This window comes from Schistocerca gregaria, chromosome 6 (assembly GCF_023897955.1).
Source record: "Schistocerca gregaria isolate iqSchGreg1 chromosome 6, iqSchGreg1.2, whole genome shotgun sequence".
In the NCBI taxonomy this organism is placed as follows: domain Eukaryota; kingdom Metazoa; phylum Arthropoda; class Insecta; order Orthoptera; family Acrididae; genus Schistocerca; species Schistocerca gregaria.
This window is the reverse complement of record NC_064925.1, coordinates 45,920,235-45,946,720: the sequence shown is the minus strand read 5'-3', so window position 1 is coordinate 45,946,720 and position 26,486 is coordinate 45,920,235. Positions and strand designations below refer to the sequence as shown.

At 39.9% G+C, this 26,486-nt stretch overlaps 1 protein-coding gene across 1 annotated transcript in view; it reads right to left on the bottom strand.

Moving 5' to 3' along the window:
• LOC126278184 (caseinolytic peptidase B protein homolog) overlaps positions 1 to 8,926 on the bottom strand; it is a 73,390-nt gene extending 64,464 nt beyond the window's left edge. Inside the window, exon 1 of the mRNA XM_049978095.1 lies at positions 8,146 to 8,926. Coding sequence (XP_049834052.1) covers positions 8,146 to 8,476 — 331 coding nt within the window. The 5' untranslated portion in view covers positions 8,477 to 8,926. The remainder of the gene's footprint in view (positions 1 to 8,145) is intronic.
• Between the last annotated feature and the right edge of the window lie 17,560 nt (positions 8,927 to 26,486).

Below are 26,486 nucleotides of genomic sequence, written 5' to 3'. Positions count from 1 at the left end.
AAATTTCTAAAACTGAACAAAGCTCCAGGGCTGTATGAAACCCCTATTACCTTCTATACAGATTATGTGGCCAAGTCAGCCTCCTCTTCTCACCATAATATACTACTGTCAGTCCCTCAAATAAAAAATTGTAGTCATTAATCTGAGGAAAGTATTCATGTCAAATCTACCCTCAAGAAGGGTATCAGAAGTGAATCACAAAACTATCATTAAATATGTATGATATATCTCTGTTGTAAAATCTTAGAACATATGAGCTCAAATGTAATGATCTTCACCAAGCTAACTAGCAAGGATTCTAAAAATATTAATCTCATGAAACCCAATTTGCACTTTTCTCTCACATGGCATCCTGAATGCCACGGGTCAAGGCAGTCAAGTAGAGTGTTGCTTGACCCAGTAACACACCAATGCTTATTACAAAAACCGTGACCATGTGTGATATCACGTAAAATATGTTAATGGATTATGGCAGGGAGGATGCAGTTTGTTACCTTGGCTGAGGGGTCATCAGCAAACGTAGAAGTAAGTTCCGATGTGCCCCAACAAAGTGTGTTGGGTCCATAGTAGTTCATGTTGTATGTTAACGACTGTACTATGATTTGAAAAGTTCTTTTATCACAATTATGTCAAATGAGTCAGTTTACAGAATATGTACGCACATTTAGTGTTAACAGTACTGAAAACACTATTTTTCCATTAGACTCAGGCTATCAGTTTTCAAAGTGAAACTCGTCAGTGGATTACAAGAAGCTGTCCAGGACAAATGATTTTAGCTTATATCTGAAACTTGCTTTGCTACCTGTCAGAAATTTTGTGTTATTAGTCAGATGATCAAAGCTTTTTGTGGCTGCATATTGAACACCTTTCTGAGCTACTGGCAGCTTTTAATAATGGTTAATAATGGTAACTTTTTCCCTCTAGTGTTGCAGGTGTGGACTTCACTACTCTTCCCAAATTGTGGTGGATTATTTATGATGAATTACATTAATGAATATGTGTATTGTAATGGTGCACTGAAAATGCCTACCCCTTGAGGTACTTACATAATGGCTCTGGGTGAACACCACATATTACTCTTATTGCTCACTTTTGTGCAATCAATAGTTTTTTTCACAGTGATGAGCTACCCCAGAAAATTATTCCATAAGACATGTGCAAAATAAATCAGGAGGTTGATTCCTTTATCTCCAACACTAGCAATTATATGAAAACCAACAGTACCTCATATTAACCGTTTGAGAAGATCAGAGGATCAGACGTGTCCTCCTCCCAACTCAATTTTTCATCAATAGGTGCACCCAAAAATTTGGAGCATTCTACCGTATTTAATGTTATTTAGTCGAATGTTTGTCTGTTGTACAGGCTTGAATTTTTTTTTCTTCTTTCAAACTTAAGGATGGCTCATTTTCAGGGAACCACTTAATAATTCTTTGAATAACATCATTAACTACTTCTTCTATTGCTTTCTCTCTCATTACAACACTAGTATAATGCACAAACAGTACCAGCTCTGCTTGTTGAATGTTACGGGAAAGGTCATTAGATATATAACATGAGGAGTAGGAGGGGAACCAAAACTGAACACCCTTTGGGACTCCTTTAGTGAATTCTCCCCACTAACTAACATTTTCTATGTTTCCAACATTGTCTAAATTATTTAGCACAACTTACTGCATTCGCCTGAATTATTGTTCAAACCAACTATCATCTCATAAAACTTAAGTTTTTCTAAGAGTGTAACATAGTCTGCACAATCAAACCATCTCGGAAAACTCAAAAAATTTCAGCTGGTGATTTTTGTTATTTAAGGCTTGTAATATTTGTTGGGTGAATGTAGAAATAGCATTCACAGTTGAGCAACCCTTCTGAAACCCAGACTATGGTGTTCTAAGTATACTGTTTCCACTTACTCGTGGGACTACTCTGGGGTACATTACTTTTTCGAATACTTTTGAAACAGATGTCATAAGGTACTGGATGATAATTATTTAGCCTTCCTTGTCACATTTCCTGTAAAGTGGTTAACGATGGGATTTTTTAATTTTTCTGGAGAAATTTCCTGTGCCAGAGATGGTTTACATGTATTACTAAGGACATTATTTATTAAGTTACAATTCTTTTAAGAGTTTTATCTGAAATTCCTTCAGCAGCATATGAGCTTTTGTTTTTTAGAATTTTTATAATTCTGTCAATTTCAGTGAGGGCTGTTGGTGCTACTTGTAGTTGCTTAAAGTTTTGTGGAATGACATATTTAATATATTCTATTGTGTTTTTCTTTTTTTTTCCCCTTCGACCGAACCATTTAATCCTATTTTTGTTGCTACATATAGAAAATGATTGTTAAAAGTACTCACAACTTGTGAATTATCAGCCAGAATCTTGTCATTTAATTTAACTGTTACAGCACCCTGTACTCTGACCAGTTGTCCTGGCTCCCATTTGACATTATTCAATACAATTTTAATCCTATTAGCATATGCATATTTCTGGACATTTAATGACTTACCTTAAAATATTACAGTAACATCAGATCTTCAATTATTCTGTCCTTTACAGAAATTTTCTTGTTCCTCCTACACGAAATTTAATCCATGCCAATGCTTTGAACTTACTCTTAAAGCACTGTATCCTGTTCTCATTAATATAGCTTACATCTACATAGATACTCCACAAGCCACCATATAGTGCATAGTGGAGGGCACCCTGTACCACTACTCGTCATTTCTTTTCTGTTCCACTCGCAATTAGAGTGATGGAAAAAAGACTTTGTTGCCTCCACGCTGTTGTTGTTGTTGTTGTTGTTGTTGTTGTAGCCTTTAGTCCTGAGACTGGTTTAATGCAGTTCTCCATGTTACTCTATACTGTGCAAGCTTCTTCATTTCCCAGTACCTACTGCAGCCTACATCCTGAATCTACTTAGTGTATTCATTTCTTGGTCTCCCTCTACAATTTTTACCCTAAACGTTACCCTCCAATACTAAATTGGTGATCCCTCGATGTCTCAGAACATGTCCTACGAACCGATCCCTTCTTCTAGTCAAATTGTTCCACAACCTCCTCTTCCCCCCAATTCTATTCAATACTTCCTCATTAGTTATGTGATCTACCCATCTAATCTTCAGCATTCTTCTGTAGCACCACATTTCAAAAGCTTCTATTCTCTTCTTGTCCAAACTATTTATCGTCCTCGTTTCACTTCCATACATGGCTACACTCCATACAAATACTTTCAGAAATGACTTCCTGACATTTAAATCTATACTCAATGCTAAAAAAAATTTCTTCTTCAGATACGCTTTCCTTGCCATTGACAATCTACATTTTATATCCTCTCTACTTCGACCATCATCAGTTATTTTACTTCCCAAATAGCAAAACTCCTTTACTACTTTAAGTGTCTCATTTCCTAATCTAATTCCCTCAGCATCACCCGATTTAATTCGACTACATTCAATTATCCTTGTTTTGCTTTTGTTGATGTTCATCTTATACCCTCGTTTCAAGACACTGTCCATTCCGTTCAACTGCTCTTCCAGGTCCAAACTGTCTCTGACAGAATTACGTCATCGGCGAACCTCAAAGCTTTTATTTCTTCTCCATGGATTTTAATACCTGCTCCAAACTTTTCTTTTGTTTCCTTTATTGCTTGCTCAATATACAGATTTAATAACATCGGGGAGAGGCTACAACCCTGTCTCACTCCCTTCCCAAACACTGCTTCCCTTTCATACCCCTCGACTCTTATAACTGCCATCTGCTTTCTGTACAAATTGTAAATAGCCTTTTGCTCCTTGTATTTTACCTCTGCCACCTTTAGAATTTGAAAGCTCTAGGGTATTACAGTCAACATTGTCAAACGCTTTCTCCAAGCCTACAAATGCTAGAAATGTAGGTTTGCCTTTCCTTATTCTTTCTTCTAAGATAAGTCGTAGGGTCAGTATTGTCTCACGTGTTCCAACATTTCTACGGAATCCAAACTGGTCTTTCCCGAGGTTGGCTTCTACCAGTTTTTCCATTCGTCTGTAAAGAATTTGCATTAGTATTTTGCAGCTGTGACTTATTAAACTGATAGTTCAGTAATTTTCTCATCAGTCAACACCTACTTTCTTTGGGATTGGAATTATTATATTCTTCTTGAAGTCTGAGAGTATTCCGCCTGTCTCATACATCTTGCTCACCAGATGGTAGAGTTTTGTCATGACTGGCTCTCCTAAGGCCAACAGTAGTTCCAATGGAATATTGTCTATTCCGGGGACCTTGTTTTGACTCAGGTCTTTCAGTGCTCTGTCAAACTCTTCACGCAGTATCATATCTCCCATTTCATCTTCACCTACATCCTCTTCCATTTCCATAATATTGTCCTCAAGTACATCGCCCTTGTATAGATCCTCTATATACATCTTCCACCTTTCTGCTTTCCCTTCTTTGCTTAGAACTGGGTTTCCATCTGGGCTCTTGATATTCATGCAAGTGGTTCTCCTTTCTCCAAAGGTCTCTTTAATTTTCCTGTAAGCAGTACCTATCTTACCCTAGTGAGATAAGCCTCTATATCCTTACATCTGCTCTCTAGCCATCCCTGCTTAGCCATTTTGCACTTCCTGGCGAAATCATTTTTGAGACGTTTGTATTCCTTTTTTCCTGCTTCATTTACTGCTTTTTTTTTATATTTTCTCCTTTCATCAATTAAATTCAATATTTCTTCTGTTACCCAAAGGTTTCTACTAGCCCTCGTCTTTTTACCTATTTGATCCTCTGCTGCCTTCACTATTTCAACCGTCAAAGCTACCCATTCTTCTTCTACTGTATTTCTTTCACCCATTCCTGTCAATTGTTCCCTTATGCTCTCCCTGAAACTCTGTAGAAATTCTGGTTTAGTCAGTTTATCCAAGTCCCATCTCCTTAAATTCCCATGAGCCCTTATTTCTTGTGTCTTATCTTCATGGTCCTTATGCACAATATATATTGGTGGCAGTAGAACTATTTGGAAGTTGGCTTCTCTAAATTTTCTCAGTAGTGTTTCTCGAAAAAAATGTCACTTTCCCTCCAAGGTTTCCCATTTGATTTCCCAAAGCACCTCCATGATGTTCAAACCTACCAGTAACAAATCTTAGTTGCTTCGATGTCAGTTAAGTCTTACTGCTTTGTATGAACCTGCCTCAGGAATGTAAGCTGCCATTAAATGTGCATCACGATCAGATAGTCCATTAGCAACTGGGTACATATTAATTGTTTCAGTCTGAGCATTTTCTATAAAAGTATTATTGATCAGTGCCTCACTATCTTGCTGCACCCAAGTTGGAAAACTCACTACTGAAATTAGTCAAACACAAAAATGGGCAAGGTTTGTAGGCCACCAACAGATTTAGTCATTTTAGGAGCTAAGAAATGTCTGCAATTCCTTAATTATGCTCTGGGCCAACTCAGGTCACAGTGCAGAGAATTGCAGTGAAAGATGCTTCCCAGGAACAACAAGTCTCAAATCATGGTGAAACGAAATTGGTGTATAAATTATTCTTGGGAATCTGCAGCTATTGACGGAAACCCAAATTATAATTCTTGTTCATCTTTCCTGTCTGTATCTTTTTAAAAATCTACACTAAAATCTCCACGAACTATGAACTGTTGCCTTCTCATTCAACCAGACAGACTTGAAGGGCTGTCAGACCAGTGTAGTCCAATTCCAGTTAACTAACCGACCAACAGAATTGCATGAATTATCTGAAATCACCAGCCACTCGTTCAAAATTCCATCCAGGCCTACTATTTGCAATAATAGCAATAGCACTAATATTTACTCAGAATAACTGGAATTATAGTAAAAAAATTATCCATGCTGATTTTAATTAGGGATGTGTCATGTGCGGATTCCAATGGCACGATTCCCATAATCTCCAGTTGTCCAGGAATCAACTAGTATTGGAATCTAGCGATTCCAGCACCTTTGGCATCGATTCTTTGTTGTTGTTCTTTTTTATGTTAGTCTAGTCATTTTTTCTTCAGAGCAGTCCAATCACATGAAAGTAAATAAAGAAAGGAGCAGAATAGCAAATTATAACCAAGCAACAGGTTCTACACAATGCTGGTGACTACTTTGAAGGGCAGTAACAGGTTCAAACATGTAACTCTTCTGTATCGGTTGTGAATAAATAGTTGCCACTATATAAGTTCCAATCCTCGTATAAATGTCCTGCCCACTGGGCATTTTCCAGGTCCACATCACTCTCCGACACTGATGACCAACTCTCCGTTTCATATGATGTGGACTGATCCCATACACAGCAGCATCACCTGATAACAGTGAGGCAGCACTTCTACCATTATTCATGAGGAACTAAGGAATCTCTCTACACAGTACTAGCACACATGGGACAAAATGGCACAATTAAGGATCTGGAGTTGGAGGATGGCACGCTCACCTGTGGACTAAAACGACGACTCAGATCCTTATTTTACTGTAGTAGAAAAAATACAACCTTATCAGTTGTTTAAACAAACTTGCATGTCGTAATAAAAATTTTGAAAACAACAAAGGAGCCAGTGTTTTCTTCTGTAGGTCAGATTTATGACAGCAATATAATGCCTGAAGCAGAATATTCTATTCTATTGAAATATACTATGATTCAAACTGCACTACAATCATTGTCATCTAAAAAGACAATCAAGGTTGAATGTAACTTCCTACTGATAAAATCTCAACTTTCAGATTGCTTCCAGAAAATATTGTAATACGTAAAATTAATTATATGCAGGTTCTTTGTGCAAACATACTTACTATCTAGGTTAAAGCAAGTAGTTAAAAAATATTTTGTCTGTGTAGTTGTATATAGCTTGGCCTACATATGAATGAAAGAGTGGCCTAATCATAAGTGATAGAATAAAAATGTTTATAATGCAAATACGGCACAAAAAGAGTCACAGAATAAAGGTGTCAAAGTATGTTCTCTGCTTTACAATTGGCTACTGTAGGCCTACTTCTGTTTCTGAATGTTGAGGATGTCGTTCTATGGATACACTACTACAAACATTATTACCTTCAATGTGTGTAACATTACTTTATCACTTTTTAGTGGAGTACGCACTGTGTCAACCTCTTTGTCAACTGCCTTCGAAATCCAGTTCACGTGGTCATTCTATACAACTGCTGTTTTTTCATTACCAATAAATTATCCCTTACTGAAGCATACTACTGCCACTGATTGATACCATAATATTTAACATGTATTGTATAGTTGTTGGCACATTTATAACGAACATAGTTTCATACCTTGCTACTGAAATACGGAGAACCAAAAATCACATAGTCACTCCGGTAAGTATTTCACGCAGGTCACTAACACGATATTTTGCTTAATATATATGAAAATATCAGTATCCTGATTAATGTCTGTGTGTGAACATTTATTCCTTAAGGCTGGGAATAAAACTCATTGTTTGAATACAAAATAATTTTGTCCTGCTATCCCTAGTGTGGTTGCTGTTTCATCTCTCTCTCTCTCTCTCTCTCTCTCTCTGTGTGTGTGTGTGTGTGTGTGTGTGTGTGTGTGTGTGTGTGTGTTTTGCCTTGTTGTTTTAGTCCTTACATAGTAACGTTGATGCTTTCATTTGTCAGAATGCAAGCGACACAACACGATATAAGGCTTGTTATGTCCGGTATGTCACGTTCTTGATCTTGTCCAATTCCTTTGAGTTTCCCAGGTTCATATTGCCTTCAAAAGCATATTTTTCGTGACGTACTCGCTGCAATGTTTCAGAAAGAAACCACAACTGACTTCATACAAAGACTTCAAACTTTTGACTATAAGCTACAAACTTCTCATTGTCAAAGAAGGATGCATAGCTGACATAGAAATTATTTTTATATTTTCTTTTGTGCTCGCGTAGTTGAGGGATCGTTTTAAATTTGCTTTGTTTATTTGACGTAAACAGTATTAAAGACCAGTGTACAGCGACATAATCTTACGGAATCCTGGAATCTTATGACGCTTAACAAGAAGTTTAATTGCTTCGCTCGCAGCTACAACGTTCTTCAAATGTTGTTGCCCAGAATATAACTATCCCATTGTATTAAGGTTTAAGTATTAGAATAGCACACAGGAGAGACTTGTCAAGACCGTATAGTAAGTTAAAACACAATTGGTTTACCTTGCAAGTTATCATGCCGCTCAGCACAGAGCGCAACAATCGTGCTTAGGCTGCCAGATAGAAAAATCAATGGACCATGAAAAGTTTTTTCTGAAAAGTCACTGAACTTCGGCTTCGATATATTCTTCACCACATCTGACATTCTCGTTCGGATTTGCGGAACACACAAAGACCAACAACACACACATTTCTGTTGATTATAGATTTGAAAATGACACCTCTTGGTCATAAAATCTTTACACAATCCATGCCTAGAAAATATCTCTTGCAAATTTTTCGCGACATGCTGTAAATACAGCATATCGAATTTTATGACACGCGACAGTGCCATGAGCAGCACTATTTACACATAACAATTGGAAATGATGATTTACATAACGACTAAATTTTATGACATCGCACACGTCACCCCAAATGTCATTTCCACAATTTTCAAATATCGTCTGCACCTTGCTGGTCTCCCGCCTGTTCATTAACCAAACGTCTTCATTGCAAGATACATCATATGCCAAAGATATTTCAAGAACACGATGCTTACGAGAGATACAGAAATATTACATCAGGCGTGGCAAATTTCTCTTCTGTGTTAATGGCGCATAGTTCCCGTGAATACTTATCGTTTGATATCTAAACTTAATAGAAGATCTTGAACTTTTTATCTCTACGTATTAATTGCACGAACTGAAGAAACAAAGAAAAGTTTCAGAGGCGAAATACCATTGTGTATGACGTCTATGTCAAAATTCAGTATACAGCTGAAATCATTCGATTTGGTTGTGATGACAAGCTGACCTTTGCTTAGCCCGCGATGCAGTTTTGGGGGAAGGCAATAATTTCGTTGTGAAGCCAACGAATGTGAATGCTAAATAACAGTTGTAGTAACACATTGATGTGTAGCGTAGCCTAATATTTATGTTCGTGACATATTGAAACTGTCAGTTTCAGTCGAATGCAAGTTGTAACATACTCATTTTAGTTCCTCGTAAGTAAGTCAGCCAAGATATATGCTGTGCTGTGGCAACTGGTCTGTGCGTATTCTAGACCTACATATAGGGCACACTGTGCCAACTTATGCTTGGTTATTTTCATTCTATCATGTCATATGGCATAATAATTTTGGGTAACCAGCCTTTAGCCAAAACAATATTTACTGCATAGAAGAGAGCTATGAGAATCATAAGTGGTGTTCATCCAAGATGTTCTGGCAGTAATCTGTTCCGCAAGTTACAAATGTTAACAGTTACCTCTCAATACATATTTTCTTTGATGATTTTTGTTTCTAATAACCAGTCTCTTTGAAAATCTAATAGTGAATGTCATGATCATGATGATGGATCAAAAAATGATTTACACAGGGATCTAAAACATTTAAGTGTTTTGCAAAAAGGTGTTCATTATTCTGTCACAAAAATTTTCAACTTTCTTCCTTCAGATATTAATGTTCACATTAATATCTTATCTACTTCTAAACGTAAATTAAGAGAACACATAATGGGAAATTCCTTCTACACTTTTGATGAGTACCTGCAGATAAAGCAATGATTGGTATTTATATTCTTAAAACTTTATTTTAATGTGTTTTGTTATAACTCATCTCAACTGTTGGACAATGTACTATATTTTCTTTTTCAGTAGCTATTTTATGTTATTTGAGCTATGCCTTTGATTTGATTTTAACTGTGAAAATCCCCATCATTCTATGGTGCATTTTTGTCATTTTATATACATGTATTATATCTATTAAGCAATAATGGCTCGTTCCATATCCTTGTGATTTATCACAATACAGATTAATGAAATATGTAATCAATAAATAAAAAAATAAAAAATCCACTGCTGCATTTCTCTATTTGTCGATATCTTCGTATCTTATTCATTTCTTACTGTTGCTGTTTGCTTATTTGACGATCAAGCCAGCTAAAACATAGATATAATCACATTTTTCGAATTGTCAGTCTCATCACGTACTTTGGCCTCAGTCTGTCAACTAAATATGGTTTTGTGCTGTGCCTTCAGCAGAAAACCTCATTGTTTCTTTTCCTACCAAAGCAGATTCCTCACACAAAAATTTTATGACTTCAACTAGGCCACATGCTGTTGCAGATTTTATGGTTTGACAGTATGTCATGGTGTTTTACTGTCAGGCCATGAATATATATTTTTACTTGATTTATATATTTATTCTTGGGGGACGATAAATTGTATGTGAACGATCTTCTTTGTAGTTTCTGAGTAGGAAATATCTTTTTACAACTAGCATGATTCTGCAAAAAAAAAAAAAACTTGAGACATGTATTGTTTGTTAGATATTATTATTATCATTATGATTACTTAAACAAGGCTCATCTCACAATGATATAGGAACTGTTGAGGTGACACAATACAAATAGATAGCTCAAAATATACAATACACAGAGTATATAAGATGCTTTATGAAGATAGGACAGCTGGTCTTGTAGGTTAGGTCAACCACCTCGTTGACCATGGACTCGATCAAGGAATCATCCAGGCATTTGCCTTAGGGAAAACCACAGAAAATCGAAAGCAGGATGGGTGTACAGACCAACTCCATTATCCAGAGTATGAGGCCAGTGTCTGAACAGGTGCACTGCCCCATTTGGTTGGTCCCTATAGTACACGTAAGAGCCAAAGAAACTGGTATACGTGCCTAATATCGTACAGGACCCCCGCTAGCACGCAAAAGTGCCGCAACACGACGTGGCATGAACTTGACTAATGTATGAAGTAGTGCTGGAGGGAATTAGCACCACGAATCCAACACAGCTGTCCATAAATCCATAAGGGCACAGGGTGGGGGGGGGGGGGGGCTGCAGATACCTTCTGGACAGCACATCGCAAGAAAATAGGCTCAATAATGTTCATGTCTGAGGAGTCTGGTAGCCAGCGGAAGAGTTTAAACTCAGGAGAGCGTTCCTGGAGCCACTCTGTAGCAATTCAGGACGTGTGGGGTGTCGCATTGTCCTGCTGGAACTGCCCAAGTCCGTCAGAACGCATTAGGGACATAATTGATGCAGGTGATCAGACAGGATGCTTACATATGGGTCACCTGTCAGCGTCGTATCTAGAGTATCAGGTGCCTTTATCACATCAACTGTACATGCCCCACATTATTACAGAGCCTCCACCATCTTGAGCTGTCCCTTCCTGACATGCAGGGTCCATGGTTTTTTGAGGTTGTCTTCATATGGTTATACATGATCGTCTGCTCGATACAATTTGACACAGGATCTGTCTGACCAGCCAACATGTTTCCAGTCATCAACAGTTCAGCGTCGGTGTTGACAGGCACAGGCGAGGCGTAAACCTTTGTGTCATGCAGTCATCAAGGGTACCCAAGTGGGCCTTCAGCTCCAAAAGCCCGTATAGATGATGTTTTGTTCAATGGTTCACACACTGGCACTTGTTGATTGCCTAGCATTGAAAACTACATAAATTTGTGAACAGGTTGCACTTACGTCATATTGAATGATTCTCTTCAGTCATCATAGATTCTTGCAGGATCTTTTTCCGGCCGCAGCGATGTAGGAGATTTGATGTTTTACCGGATTTCTGATTTTCACGGTACACTCGTGAAATTGCCGTAAGGGAAAATCCCCAATTCATCGCTACCTCAGAGATGCTGGGTCTCATCGCTCGTGCGCCGAATATAACACCACGTTCGTACCCACTTAAATCTTGATAACCTGCTATTGTAGCAGCAGTAACCGATCTAATAACTGTGCTAGACACTTGTTGTCTTATGTAGGCGTTGCCGACCGCAGTGCCGTTTCCGCCTATTTACATATTTCAGTATTTGAATAAGCATGCCTGTACCAGTTTCGTTGGCGCTTCAGGGTATAATGTTCATTGGTTTGTTTCAGCTAACTCGTAAAATAAAAGGCAGTTCCGCTTTTCATCACTGAGCACACTAAAAGAACATGTTACAAATTAAAAAGGTTTGATTTAATGTAAACAGATCCAGCAAACTGTTATGTGCCATTGTAATGACTTACGTATTAGAACATCGCTATTTGTTGTCCTCTTGCGCTCAGTTGTCTGTAATATTATGTTCATAATTACTGCTTTAGATCTGTATATCGCACTGAATGAAACAAATTTTTCTTGCAAAACGCATTTCGTCTTTATTGTTTACAAGATATCTTCCGTGGCAATTAACTTTGATATAGATCTACATTTGTTCTTCTTCCAGCTTTATAACTGATTTTCTTCTCCTCCCTACCGTATGCAATTTCATTCTCACAGTAATAGGAAATGAACATATGTTCACTCGATGTTGTAACTGTTGTATCGATATTTCGCTGACAACCTTTCAGACATGCCTGTGGCGTATCGCTAGCAATATTGTTACAGATATCTCTGGAACATGCCCCTTTACTCCACAGTGCAAAGTGCTTTACGAACCTAGCAAGGGAGTCTCCATGAGAGTAACTGAAAGCTTGTCAGCCAAAACATAGGTGCAAGAGTTAATAATATCCCGGATGCACTCTCGAAAAATGATGGAATACAGTGTACATGTTACTGTTGTGTGTCCAGTGCACGTTGGTGTTCAGTTGTTCTCAAGTGAGTTTCGTGCCAAATTTGAATTTCGTTTACTTTCTCGCTCTCTCTTTCTGTGTGTGCGTGGTGGTGGCGGTGGTGGTGGGGGGGGGGGGGGGGGGGGAGTAGGTTTAGCTGCTTGTTTCGTCTTTTTTTAGTTCTTTTAATGTTGGTATAGGCTGTGGCTGGGTTTTTAGCATTTTTGGATCTGTTTCTATTTAAGTTGGGTGATGGTTGTAGGCTATTAGGTGGTCAGAAAATGTGCTATGGGACCTATTACTTTTTTAGTGCTCTAGGGTGTTGTGAATTCTTGTTTTAATGTTCCTACATGTTCTGCCTTATGCATACTGGCTGTCAAGTGTGACATGTAAGTGCATACATGCCTGATCTGTTGAAATTTATCTTTGGGTGGATCTTTCTGTGTTGTGTTGTCTGTCCTATAACACGTATAAAATCCCTGTTTCTTTAAAACGTTGTTTATTCTGTGAACAATTTTATTATTGCATGCGAGTATGTACCATTTTGTTTCATATGTAGGTTACTGTTCTGTTGTGTGTTGCATGTGGTCATTCTCTGTATATTGTGTTCTCGTTGTTGTACAAGTCTTGTGTGCATGTGGCTTGTTCATTTCTTTTCTGTTTGTATATTTGTTGGATTAATTTCTCTGTCATATGGGCATCATATTCATTTTCCACTGCAAATTGTCTTATTGTATTTAGCTCAGTTTGCTTATAGGTGTTCTGTTTAATCTGTGATGCCTGAATATGAATCTTGCTTCTTTGTGTGTCAATGTTTGTGTGAGTGGTTGTGCTCATGGTTTCCTAAATGTTGTGAAGTCAGGAGTGGTTTTATTCTTTGTGTGGTGAGATCCACAAAATTTAATGTCTTTCCTGCTTCTATTCTGAAGTAAATTTTTGGGTGTAAATTGTTTATTTCATTGTGTAGCTGTTTTATGTGTGTACATGAGTGGTCATTCAGGCAAATGACATAATGACACAGTTTTATTACTTCGTATTTTTTGGTTTATTGTGCGTCTGAAGCTCTTCTTTACGTTGTTCATGAATATGTTGACTAAGAGGTCTCTGATCGGTGATCCCACTGGTAGTCCTTCAGCCTGGGAATAAAACTCATTGTTGAATATTAAATAATTTTATGCTGTTATGATCCTGAGTGTGGTTGCTGTTTAATCTGTGTGTGTGTGTGTGTGTGTGTGTGTGTGTGTGTGTGTGTGTGTGTGTGTGTGTGTGTGTGTGTGTGTATTGCCTTGTTGTTTTACTCCTTACATAGTGACGTTGACTGTTTCATTTCTCGGAATGCAAGTGTACATTTATGTGACACAACATGACTTGAGGCCAGATATGTCCAGTATGTCAATGTCCTTGATCCTGTCTAACAATTTCTTTGAGTTTTCCAGCTTCATATTGCCTTCAAAAGCATAATTTTCGTGACATACTCGCTACATTGTTCCAGAAAGCAACCACAACTGCCTGCATACCAAGACTTCAAACACATTACTTTATCTGAACTTAAACTGAGGTGCAAATATGGTGACCATATGTCCCGATTAGTCGGGATTGTCCCGTTTTTTGAGGCTCAAAAATTTTTCAAGACTTTTTTTAAAAACAAGCAATTTGTTCCGATTTTCAAGGATTATTTTCAGACGTTTACAAAGTGGTTAAAATATTTTCTGAGTGTCGATTTTATAAACTACCAATTGAAACTGACATTCCGTACGTTGGTACCCCCTGATAATGTTCAACTTGAGCACTATTATTGTCGCACACTCTTATTTTCTTTGGTTTTGCTTGCCATTGTTGTCAGCACTCAGTATAGTGATGGGCTTAACTGCGATTTTCCGATATCAGTGATTTCTGTGAATGCTACTTTTCAGTATCTGTTATTTTTAACTGTGATTTGTCTCAATTAAGAGTCGCAGTTAAGGAACTAGGTCGTGTATGCCTCCGTCACTGCTTTTTCTGCGATTTCTGCAACTTCTGCGATTTCTGCTACTTCTGCGATTTCTGTGACTTCTGTCACTTCTGCGATTTCTGTCACTTCTGCGATTTCTGTGACTCCTGCGATTTCTGCGACTTACCACCGTATGAAAAATTTATATCTGCCCACACAGAAAATTGCATCTCAACAAACCTGTCATTGGTAAGTAAGTTTTATGTTTGTTCTTCCTTTGGCTTTAATTATGTATTAAAGAAACAACTGTGAAAATATTAATAGTGTAATTAATATGTAAGTAGCCATACAGTAGCGTAATAGTTCGTGTTTAGAAAATGAATTCTAACATATTGTTATGTTCACAGGTACCCGAACTACATTTCACACACTCAGTAAATTGATAACTCAAAATATCATTGTCACCAGATCTGGAGAAATTGCCACTGCATCTTTAGACCGTTTTCGTCAGACGAGAGATTACTTTCTAAGTGTTTCGATGGACTTAATTACTTCAGTGAGATCGTTCTTGCAAATGTGAAATATACCCCATTGAGTGGCTTTCATTACAGCAAATATTAGCAATCTACTCTGTCAATTATATTTCTTGTAATTAGTGACAGCAAAAATTGTTTAATAATCCTTGTGATTTTGCAGACACTGTTCTGACTCTTGATTACTGGTTGCTGTACGTATTTATCCACATCAAGTCTGTTGAGAGAGACTCGTGAAGATTCAAGACAGCTCTTAGAGGATTTGTAATTTAAAAGTGACATCATTGTGAAATAAGTGTTCAGATGAGTGATTAAACTGTGCTTTATTGAAGTTGTTATGCAATTTTAAAGGAATAATAAATGTTAAATACAGTGAGTGAATAATGAAAATCTCATTTTCCACATGTTTAAACCGTCCTATACCCGTAATTTTCCGCCACTTATTTACTGGTAAACACTAGTTGCAGTTGGAGAGTGACATGCCGCCCCCCCCCCGCCCCCCCCCCTACTCCACAATCTTGGTGTGACACTGACCTGTAACATTCATTTTGAGGGTGTTGATATGAAAGTGGGAAGTACAGACCTTCCAGTTAAATCAGTAATAGCTCAAGTGCAGTACTTGAAAGTAACACAGGAAAAGCTTACTTATGTAGGTGGCAGTAGTGTCGGCAAAAAGTTCGTGTGTGTGAAGTTGCCATGTAGAACACCAGGTGTAAAACTTTTATCCCGAGTCTGGAAACTGTGTTAGAATAAAAGTGAGGCATTCATATGACTCAATAATGCTGTTTTCATTTCACTACACTTATACAGATGTCTGAGTTCTGCTGTGTTATCATTGCAAAGTCCTGTAGGCATGTGGAGTATTAACCAAAACTATCATATTGGAAGCAGAATCACATTTGTTACGTTACTTGATATTTTCAGGAGAAAAAGGCAATGTTGCTTCTTATTAATATAATACATTCAGAGTCACAGCTGTGTTTGACCAGCCATACCTGATGCTGAATGTGCATGTCGTCATATAATGTGAAGGGCTTATTTCAATAGTGGCACAAGTCCATTACCTCCACTTTTCTGTCTATAATGCTTCTGAAATTAATGATCCAAACAAACATTAATAAAGGTTCATTTCTAGCAAGAAGCCATATGCTTGAATATTTCTAGTATCTCAACTGCAGATTTTTCAGCACTCATTTAACTTTACGGCTCCGTATCTCAAAACGAACAAAAATGGACTTGTACTACTAATGAAATAAGTCATTCATATGCACACACAGCACACCGATCTCGTGAGGCACAAGGCTCTCATGATGAAGTACGTACCTCGTTCAACAGATGGCACTAGGAAGAGAATGTTAACTGCGCTTTTTAGTTGCTACTTGCGACTCTTAGTTGCGATTTGTCACGGAAATCGCAGTTTGACTCGGTAGCGAATAGTATGGTATGAGCTTTGCTCAACAGATGGCACTGCTAACTGCGCTTTTTTAGTTGCTACTTGCGACTCTTAGTTGCGACTTGTCACGGAAATCGCAGTTAGACTACAGAGCGTGTCGCAGAGATGAGCGTAGTACGACCTTTGGCCAACAGATGGCACGGTTAACTGCGCTTTTTAGTTGCTACTTGAGACTTATAGCCGCGACTTGTCACTGAAATCGCAGAAACCAATACGAAATTCAGCCATGGCTGAATTCAGCTCACGGCATTGAATGTGAAATGCTACTTGCGACTGCTAACTGTGACTGAAATCGCAGTTAGATTTTGTAAAGTTGTTATTGTGATATCTGTGACTTCTCAATCACTGTGATTTCTAACAGATACGCGATTTCCTGCACACCACTAACTCAGTATCAGTCTCGTGAGGTGCTAGCATGTGGTGATGCCGAAACGAAAATCAAAGTTTCGGAAGAGCTTCAGAGGAAATTTCCTTGCTTCACTGCTACAGACAATGACTGTTCAACAAAATGTAACGTATGTAACTGTGCTGTATCCGTGTCTCATGGCGGTGCTGCAGATCTGAAGCATCATATGGAATCAGAGAAACGCAGTAAGAATCTTCGATCGGCAGCTTCCTCGCAAAGAATGACGAGATATTTTGTAACTTCAAATACACAGGAACAGAAAAACGTAGCTGCAACAGAAGGAACCCTGTCATTCCATGTTGTTAAACACCACCAAAGCTATCGTTCTAATGACAGCAGTGTTCAACTAATTCTCATGTTATACAGTCATTCAGTATCATCTCAATGTGTGTTGCATTTGATGCAGACAATACTAACTGTAGTTTGGGGGGGGGGGGGTAATAATGTTTTCGCACATCTCAAAGAAAAATTAAAAAAACTCTAACATTGATGGTATAGGTTGTCCAGCATATGTTGTTCATAACACACTTCAAAGTGCTTGTGACGTTTTACCTATTGACATTGATTGCATTGTCATGAAGTTGTACAACCATTTTCATACTTTTTCTATTCGTGTTGCAGAACTCACTGAATTCTGTAAATTTGTTGGTGTTACTTACAAAAATTTACTTTCCTTTTCCAAAACAAGGTGGCTTTCGTTGTTGTCAGCCATAGAAAGGATCTTGAAAATGTGTGAACCTTTGAAATCTTATTTTTTGTCACAGTCTGACTCAAAGTGCCCTGCAATCTTAAAGATTTTTTTCAATGATCCTATAAATGAATGTCATTTACTTTTTGTACATTCACAAATGAGTGTTTTCCAACAATCCATTCTGAGAACTGAGAAACAGAATAATACCATATGTGAAGTGTAGTAGTCTTAAATAAAGCTTTGAAAAGTCTAAATTCAAGGAAACATGAACATTTTGTACCACTAAGTGTAAAAAAAAACAGATGAATGATTGTGATGACCAGTCTGTTAAGAAATTTGAAATAGCAGTATCAACGTTTTATGATGCTTCAGTAGACTATTTATCCTCATGGTTACAGGGAATAACTGAGTTTTCTGTATTCTCATGGATGATGCTCACAGAGCCACCAGAATGATCAGTAGCTGAAAATACTTTAATGTGGCTAAATGAAAAGGGCATTCTAGTAAATGACAGCCTCTTATTTGATGAAATGGTTCATATAGTCATTTGTAAAACAACAAGTGGGAACAGACAGTGAACATTGGAATCAGTTGATGGCAGATGAAAAATGATGTAAGATTTTCAGATCTTGCCAGTGTAATGAACAGTTCAGAGAATCGCCTACTATAGCACAGTACTTCTTTTCAGTCCCTGCCCACAATGCAAATGTTGAAAGAGTTTTCAGCTTACTATCATCACAGTGGACAGATGAGAGGAATAGATTTACGGTGAGGAGTGTTAAGTGTATTTTACTGAATTGTTTAAACTTCTGTAAACACAGTTGTACTGACTTCTGTTCATACCTACTAGGCAAATCTAAGTTGCTGAATGAAATTTCATCTTCAAAGAACTATGATTACAGTGGGGAATCCACAAAACCAAAAAATCCTTGTGTTCACTAAGAACTTTTTTTGTAGTGATTGTTACTGTATGTCTTTCTACATCCTGTGCTACAAATGTTACACACACACACACACACACACACACACACACACACACACACACACTCTCTCTCTCTCTCTCTCTCTCTCTCTCTCTCACACACACACACACAAATATCAGTGTAGCCTATATTTTGCAGAGGAAGAAGAAATGTTAGCGTTAAATGTGATATTTAACGAGAAATAAAAATTGTCCCACTTTTTGGCCAAGAAAATGTATGAAAGTCCCACTTTTATCCGAAGAAAATATGGTCACCCTAGGTGCAAGACGTAGTTTGGGTGACATCTCCTATCCACATCTTGGACATGAACAAAAAAGTTTATTGACTACTAACAAATTTACTCAGCTGTATAACAAATATGCTCCCCTAAGAACCGATAACATAAGAAAGAAATTTGCACATTGACTAACTGAAGAACTAAAACATCTCATGAATCTCAGAGACCCTCCACATTGGGCATACAAACTGCACCACATGCCTGAAAATTGTATTACTTTCAGGTAGAAGCGGAACAGAATAAACCAAGCTGTGAAAAATGATACTCAGGCATGACCATATATTAAATGACAACAGAAAAATTGTATTTAAAGCATGTTACTTGTAACACCTACAAAAACATAAAAACTCTTTCCACCTGAGCTGAAAAAATCTTGTACAAACATTTATACTTCCAATTATTGATTACAGTAATATTACCCTTCTTGGCTTTTCTCAGGAGAGCACATGGCGCCTGGAACCGGTTATGAATGCCGGTGTTCGTTACATCTATGATGTTTGTCTTGTACCTTTGTCTGCAGAGTGATGGCTTGTGGTTGGATCGTGGTAGGCGCTACAGAATTTTGCTAATCTGTGCAAAGAGCTCGGACTTAAATTGGCGTCCCTTGTCTGTTATGATGTGAAGTTGGCGCCCAAATCGCGCGACCCACTGAGACAAGAATGCTATCAACCAGAGTCTTGGTGGAAGGATCTTCTATGGGAATTGGCCCTCGTCCAGCGTCTGAATCGCTCCACAGTTGTCAACAAGCAGCATAGTCCATCTAATGGGGGCAAAGTTCCACGTCGTCAACATGGACGAGGGTGAACCTTTCTGTAGTGTCTGGAAAATCGCCAATAGGTGCTTGAACATTTCGACTGACTTTATTACGTTGGCAAGATATGCACGTACGCGCCCACTGTCGATAATTCTTTTGAAGTCTTGGCAAAACGTAGTGCCAGGCGACAAGTTTCGCTCTGAATGCCAGGATGGCAGACATCGTGAAGAGCGTGCAAGATTGTTTGGTATGGGCTGATTTTGCCTATTGACATGTCGCAGTCGCATAGCTGAAAATTGGCGCTTGGTTCATTAACAAAATGGTTCAGATGGCTCTGAGCACTATGCGACTTAACTTCTGAGGTCATCAGTCGCCTAGAACTTAGAACTAATTAACCTAACTAACCTAAGGACGTCACACACATCCATGCCCGAGGCAGGATTCGAACCTGCGACCGCAGCGGCCCCTCGGTTCCAGGCTGTTGCGCTCAGAACCGCACGGCCACTCCGGCCGGCCCGGTTCATTAACAAGTTCAGTTATAGTCCAGTCTGGGTATTGTGCAGCATGCTGCGCATTTCGTCATCTGTTTGCTGTGCGTCGCATAAGTGAGCGAAATCAATTGTCTCAGTGACTGTGCTAATGCGAAACAAGCAGTCTGCTACTAGACTGTTGAGGCTGGAGAAGTCTTGTAAATCTGTAGTACATTGGGCAATGTACTCCAGCTGATACAATTGTCTGGGAGAAGAGTTATCGTTGTTTTGGCGATAAGCGAATTTTAGTGGTTTATGGTGGGTCAATATAGCGAACGTTCTTGCTTCTAGTTGGACGCGGAAGTATTTGACTGCTGCGTAGATGATCAACAGTTCGCGATCAGATGAACTCCATCGCTGTTGCGCCGGCGTTCAAATGGCTCTGAGCACTATGGGACTTAACATCTGAGGTCATCAGTCCCCTAGAACTTAGAACTACTTAAACCGAACTAACCCAAGGACATCACACACACACACGCCCGTGGCAGGACTCGAACCTGCGACCGTAGCGGTCGTTCGGTTCCAGACTGAAGCCCCTAGAACCGCTCGTCCACACAGGCCGGCGGCGGTGTTAACTTACGGGAAAATAAAGTGAGAAGTTGCCAATTCCCATTGACATATTGTTGCAGTGCCGCTCCGCTCGCTTTCTGACTGGCGGCGACTGCAAGTGCCAGGGGGGCATCTGATTTCGGGTGTCCGAATAGCGCAGCATCAGTGAGGGTCTTTTTGACCGTTTCAAATGCGTCTGTCATTGGTGAGGCGCAATGTAACAGAGCTTCACCTCTCGCGTTACGACTGGCCAGCAGAGCTGTGAGTGGTTCCTGCAATGCGGCGGTATGTGACAGGTGACATCTGCAGAAATTCAACATGCCAAGGAATCTGCGCAGCTCTTTTGCTGTCGCCAGATGGGGAATATTTAACACAGCCTCTATCAGGTAACGGAGGCTACCCTTCTGCTGAAATGTAATGGCCCAAAAATGTCGCTTCCGGTCTTCTAAACACACATTTTGACACGTTCAGGACGATATCATACGCACTGAGGCGCTCAAAGACCACAGCCAGGTGTTGCTGGTGCAAATCTGGAGTGTCGGAGTACATGGGAATGTCATAAAGTATGCAAAACAGTGTGGCACGCCGCTTAGGATGAAGTCGATAAATCTTTGCGACGTTTATACTGCATTACGGAGGCCAAAGATCATAAATAGGCTCTCAAAAAGACCGAAGGGCCTGATTACCACTGTCTTTGGCACGTTTTCCTTCCACTACCGGAATCTGTGGGTATGCTTCGTCGCAGCCAAGGACGCTAAAGACTCGCTTTTCGCTTAGAGCATGATTATAATATTCGAGGTGTGGAACCGGTTATCAGTCGGAAATGATTCGAGCACTCAGGGGGTGGCTATCGCCACATGGCTTCTATGCACCGCTATTCTTAGGCATGAGATGCACAGGGATGACCAGCGACCGCTAGATGGATGTACAACGCCTTCTGCGAGCATAGCATCGAACTCGGCTTTGACGATAGAGTATCTGTCTGGAGCTAAGTATCTATGTCTACACGAGATCAGGGGACCGGCTGTGGTATTAACATAATGAATGGTGTCGTGATGTACATGATCAAGTAACCCCAGAGGTTTTGTGAGTGCAGGAAACTGGTCGAGCAGTCTGCCGTCATCTGGATGAGTCTGACATCCGAGCTGGCCACGTGGCATCGGTGACTGGTCGCTGACAACTCGGAGGCTGACTCTCGGAGACATGTGTCAGTGATGTGGGGCAGCAGGTGATAGTGAGCGACCAGGTCCGCACTGATAATTGGTTCCGTGACGCCTGCTACGATGAATTTTCAAACTATTGCACGATGTAGCCCCAGATCAAAATCCCTGTACTGTATACCGTAAGTCAGAATGTGTGAATTGTTGGTCGCTGGCAGCTTGAAGGCGGTGGCCAGACGATATCTGTGTGTCCTATCACTCGTCAGAATACCCACATTACGGCCAGTGCCTATCAAAAAGTCACAGACCGACCTGTGTGATCTGTTAAGGAAAGGCAGGTAGAGGCTGAGGTAGGAGTACCGGCTTCTGCTTGCTGTTTGATATTTCTGTACTCGCAGGGTAAATCAGATTTATGGGCTTGGTGTCTGAAACGCCGATGGTACCTACTTATGTTATCCATTGGCACGTCATCCTGACCTGCAGTATTGCACGCAGAGCGACTCAGCGATCACCGCCAGTAATTGTCCTCAGCACCATGATCGGTGAGCAGCTCACTCAGTTGGTTGGTTAAGGCTCCATCTTTGTTACATAAGCCATCACTCAGTTGTTGCTCCAGTGCCGTTACCTACTGGGATAGTCTATCGGAGTCAGGTCGCACATCTACTGAGGGACGACCGAATCGGATTACCGCCAAATCGGAGTCAGAGGCAGGCACGATAGCATCTTGGATACGGTCTGCTAAGGCAGCTATGTCATCCAAGTACATATCCGTCTGCGTTGCTATTATGGTTTTGACTTGCGCCGGCAGTCTGCTGCTTCACAATGTACGCAACAACGTGTCAGGAGCTGTACTGCATTCACTTTACTTCGCAGGTTGCGTAGGTACTGCGAAGGCTTTCTATAACCGATGTCTTCACGCGAGAGTACTTGGGGAACTGCCGGCCGAAGTGGCCGAGCGGTTCTAAGCGCTGCACTCTGGAACCGCGTGACCGATGTGGTCGCAGGTTCGAATCCTGCCTCGGGCATGAATGTGTGTGATGTCCTTAGGTTAGTTAGGTTCAAGTAGTTCTAAGTACTAGGGGACTGATGACCTCGGCAGGTAAGTCCAATAGTGCTCAGAGCCACTTTTGAACTTGGGGTAGTCTTTCCTCTTGTGAAGAAGACACACAACGTATGAGCTCCGTTTCAATTTGAGCTCCGTTTCAATTTGACCTCCAGTGGGGATTAATCATGTCTTGGACTTGCGCTACAAATCGGTGCTCCAATTGGCTTACTACGAGTCCAGACTTGGTGGAATCCGCGTTTACCCCGGAGCATTGCAAGTTTGCCTCCATTTGCGCGAACCATAATGTGGGGATCGTCGGCTAGGAGGACGGATGTCGCACAGCTAGTCTCGACATATTAAGGGCATCGTCATCCGTCATTCTCACATGTGCAGGAAATATTCTTCGTTGTTACCGTAATCCTTTGAACACCATAACGACAGGGTCACCACTGAGGCAAATCTTCACTGCTGCAAGTCCGCCACAAATTAAATGCGTGTCACGCGTGTGTTATAACAGAAGAGAGCGCTGACAACTTACTTCGTTGTAGCAAATCTTCTTATTCCCATCTACACAAGAAATAATGGCATACAAGGAACAGAAACATTTATTGATTTACAGTGGAGAGCTGATGCTTTAATGACTTATCATCAAGCCCGATAACAAAAAAGAATAATTGACTACAATGCGTCACCGTGACGCTCTTGGCAACATGGAGTAAGTGCTCGGACAGCGCCCTGTGCGGCAAATGCGTGAACCACTCTTACTGGGACTGGTGATCAGTTGATCACTCCCGTTGCATACACGATCTGTACCGGTCACTAAAAACTGGTTCAAATGGTTCGGAGTGCTATGGGACTCAACACCTGAGGTGAGCAGTCCCATAGAACTTAGAACTACTTAAACCTAACTAGCCTAAGGACATCACACACATCCATGCCCGAGGCAGGATTCGAACCTGCGACCGTAGCGGTCGCTCGGCTCCAGACTGCAGTGCCTAGAACCGCACGGCCACCGCGGCCGGCACCGGTCACTACAACCGCTGTTACAATCATCCGCTGACTGTAATTTCTTTGTAGTACTGTGAAACCCTTTGAAGTGAACGCAGTTCGTCGTTCAAAACCATATTGTCTTTATGGCTGAATGGCGCCTATGTCATAGTCTGAAGCATCTGCAGCAACTGGAATGTTTCGTTCAAATCATATGTCATGAGACACTTGGTACCACACAAACATTATTTTGACTTATTAAATCTATGGTAGCATACTATTTCCACTTGGTGCTGTTATGAAACAACTTGTGCAGTGGATCACTGATAGAGGCTGCTTGGGGGACAAACCTCCTATTATAATTTATTTGCACAGAAGATGAAAAGATGCTGATGAGTGTGGATCGTGAGTGTGGTGCGTCTGGAAAAAAAGGTAAAAAGAGCGATGGAAAGTGTTGGAATGTAAACAAAGTCTGTTGTGGCAATTTGTGCTCTTTGTGCTACAGTATCAAAAAGGTAAGAGAAAGAAGCAAAGAATCAAAAAGAAGACATGATGAGAACTACACATGTTCAGCATCTACATCATCCTGTGACGAATGGAGTATAATATTACGCTCGGACCACTGCGATTGCAAGAAACACAGTTAAAGTTGTAATGTACACGATGTGTAAAACAGTATATAATTATAAATGTGTTAATGCAGATACAAAAAAAAAGGCATGGTGCCGCAAAAAAAAAAAGTAGCAGAGATGATCTAGTTCAAAAACTGAACGAGCTGGACCGTTGTACTAGCAAAAGTACTGAAGTACTTTTTTAAAACACAAGCGTAACAAATTCACACAGCAGGAAGCAAAGACCGCAAACGAATTACACAATGAACTGCACCCAGATGCTGGATCGTTTAGTAGCACTCAAGCTATAACCAGGGCCAATTTAAGGCTACAGTAATCAGTGTAGTCGCAGGGCACCTCGAGCCCGCCATGAGCCTTGTAAATACTTGCTCTTACTTGAGAAAATCTGGTTTCCTTTTAAAAGAAAACAAAACTGTTCAAATATAGAATATTAACAGGCTCCATTCACGCCAGTCCTACTGTCGAGATTACCTGCATTATTGAGTCTATGTTTTGCGGAACCAGAGAGCTCCTGTGAATACTGAGGCAGTCATTCTGCCAGTGAACCAACGAAAATAGGGATTTGCATTTTTGTACCAATCAGTCGCCGGCCTTTCCGGAAATGCCAGAAGAGTGTAGAATGGTTCGTCGGGAGAAAAAAAAAAAAAAAAAAAAAAAAAATATATATATATATATATATATATATATATATATATATATATATATATGTGTGACATAAAAAGGTTCATGTAAAAAAAATCTAAAACCGAATGGGCGATGTTTTAGTGAATGTACAGTCTGATGTGAAATAATTTAATCTGATTGAATCTTCAGTGGCTGATAATTCTGAACTAACTTATGTTTTGTGAAAAAATGGTTCAAATGGCTCTGAGCACTATGGGACTTAAAATCTTAGGTCATCAGTCCCCTAGAACTTAGAACTATTTAAATCTAACTAACCTAAGGACATCACACAACACCCAGCCATCACAAGGCAGAGAAAATCCCTGACCCCGCCGGGAATCGAACTCGGGAACCCGGCCGTGGAAAGCGAGAACGCTACCGCACGACCACGAGGTGCGGACTATGTTTTGTGAAAGTATGAATTAGTGACTGATGATAGACCTCGGATTATAGGTAAAAACCTATTTTGTTCCTCATTAAATAAAGGCATTAAAAATTGTACATACACGAATTACGCCAATTTACAATCGAAAACGCTAGTTTTATAGCACCTGAAAATACCCAATTTCAGATTAGTTCTTGATTCCAACTAAATTTTAAAAATCCAATTAAATAAAATTTTTTGTGACTAACATTCCCTCGTGGTCTTCCCAACTACATATTACGCAAATATTTTATCAAGAATTGTAATTTTATAGTACCTAAAATACCTAATTTCTTGTTAGAACCTGATTGTACCTCATTTTTAAAAATCCTAAAAATACCTAATTTCACGTTAGAACCTTGAGTGTATCTAATATTTAAAAATCCAGTTGCCGCACTGGATTAGCCGAGCGGTCTCGGGCGCTGCAGTCATGGCCTGTGTGGCTGGTCCCGGCAGAGGTTCGAGTCCTCCCTCGGCCATGTGTGTGTGTGTGTGTTTGTCCTTAGGATAATTTAGGTTAAGTAGTGTGTAAGCTTGCGGACTGATGACCTTAGCAGTTAAGTCCCATAAGATTTCACACACAAAAATCCAGTCAAATAAAATTTGTATGACCAAAACAACTCTTCTGGTATTCGCGGATACTTAGAAAACGGTAACTGAATGACAACTGGTTCCATGCGTGAACGCACCCAATCGTGAGTCAGACGACGACAGCATAAGCCAGGCTATTTCTGGCAGGCCTGCCCCGCAGAGGGTTGTCGCTCGCTGTGAACCATGAAAGGGGCCGGC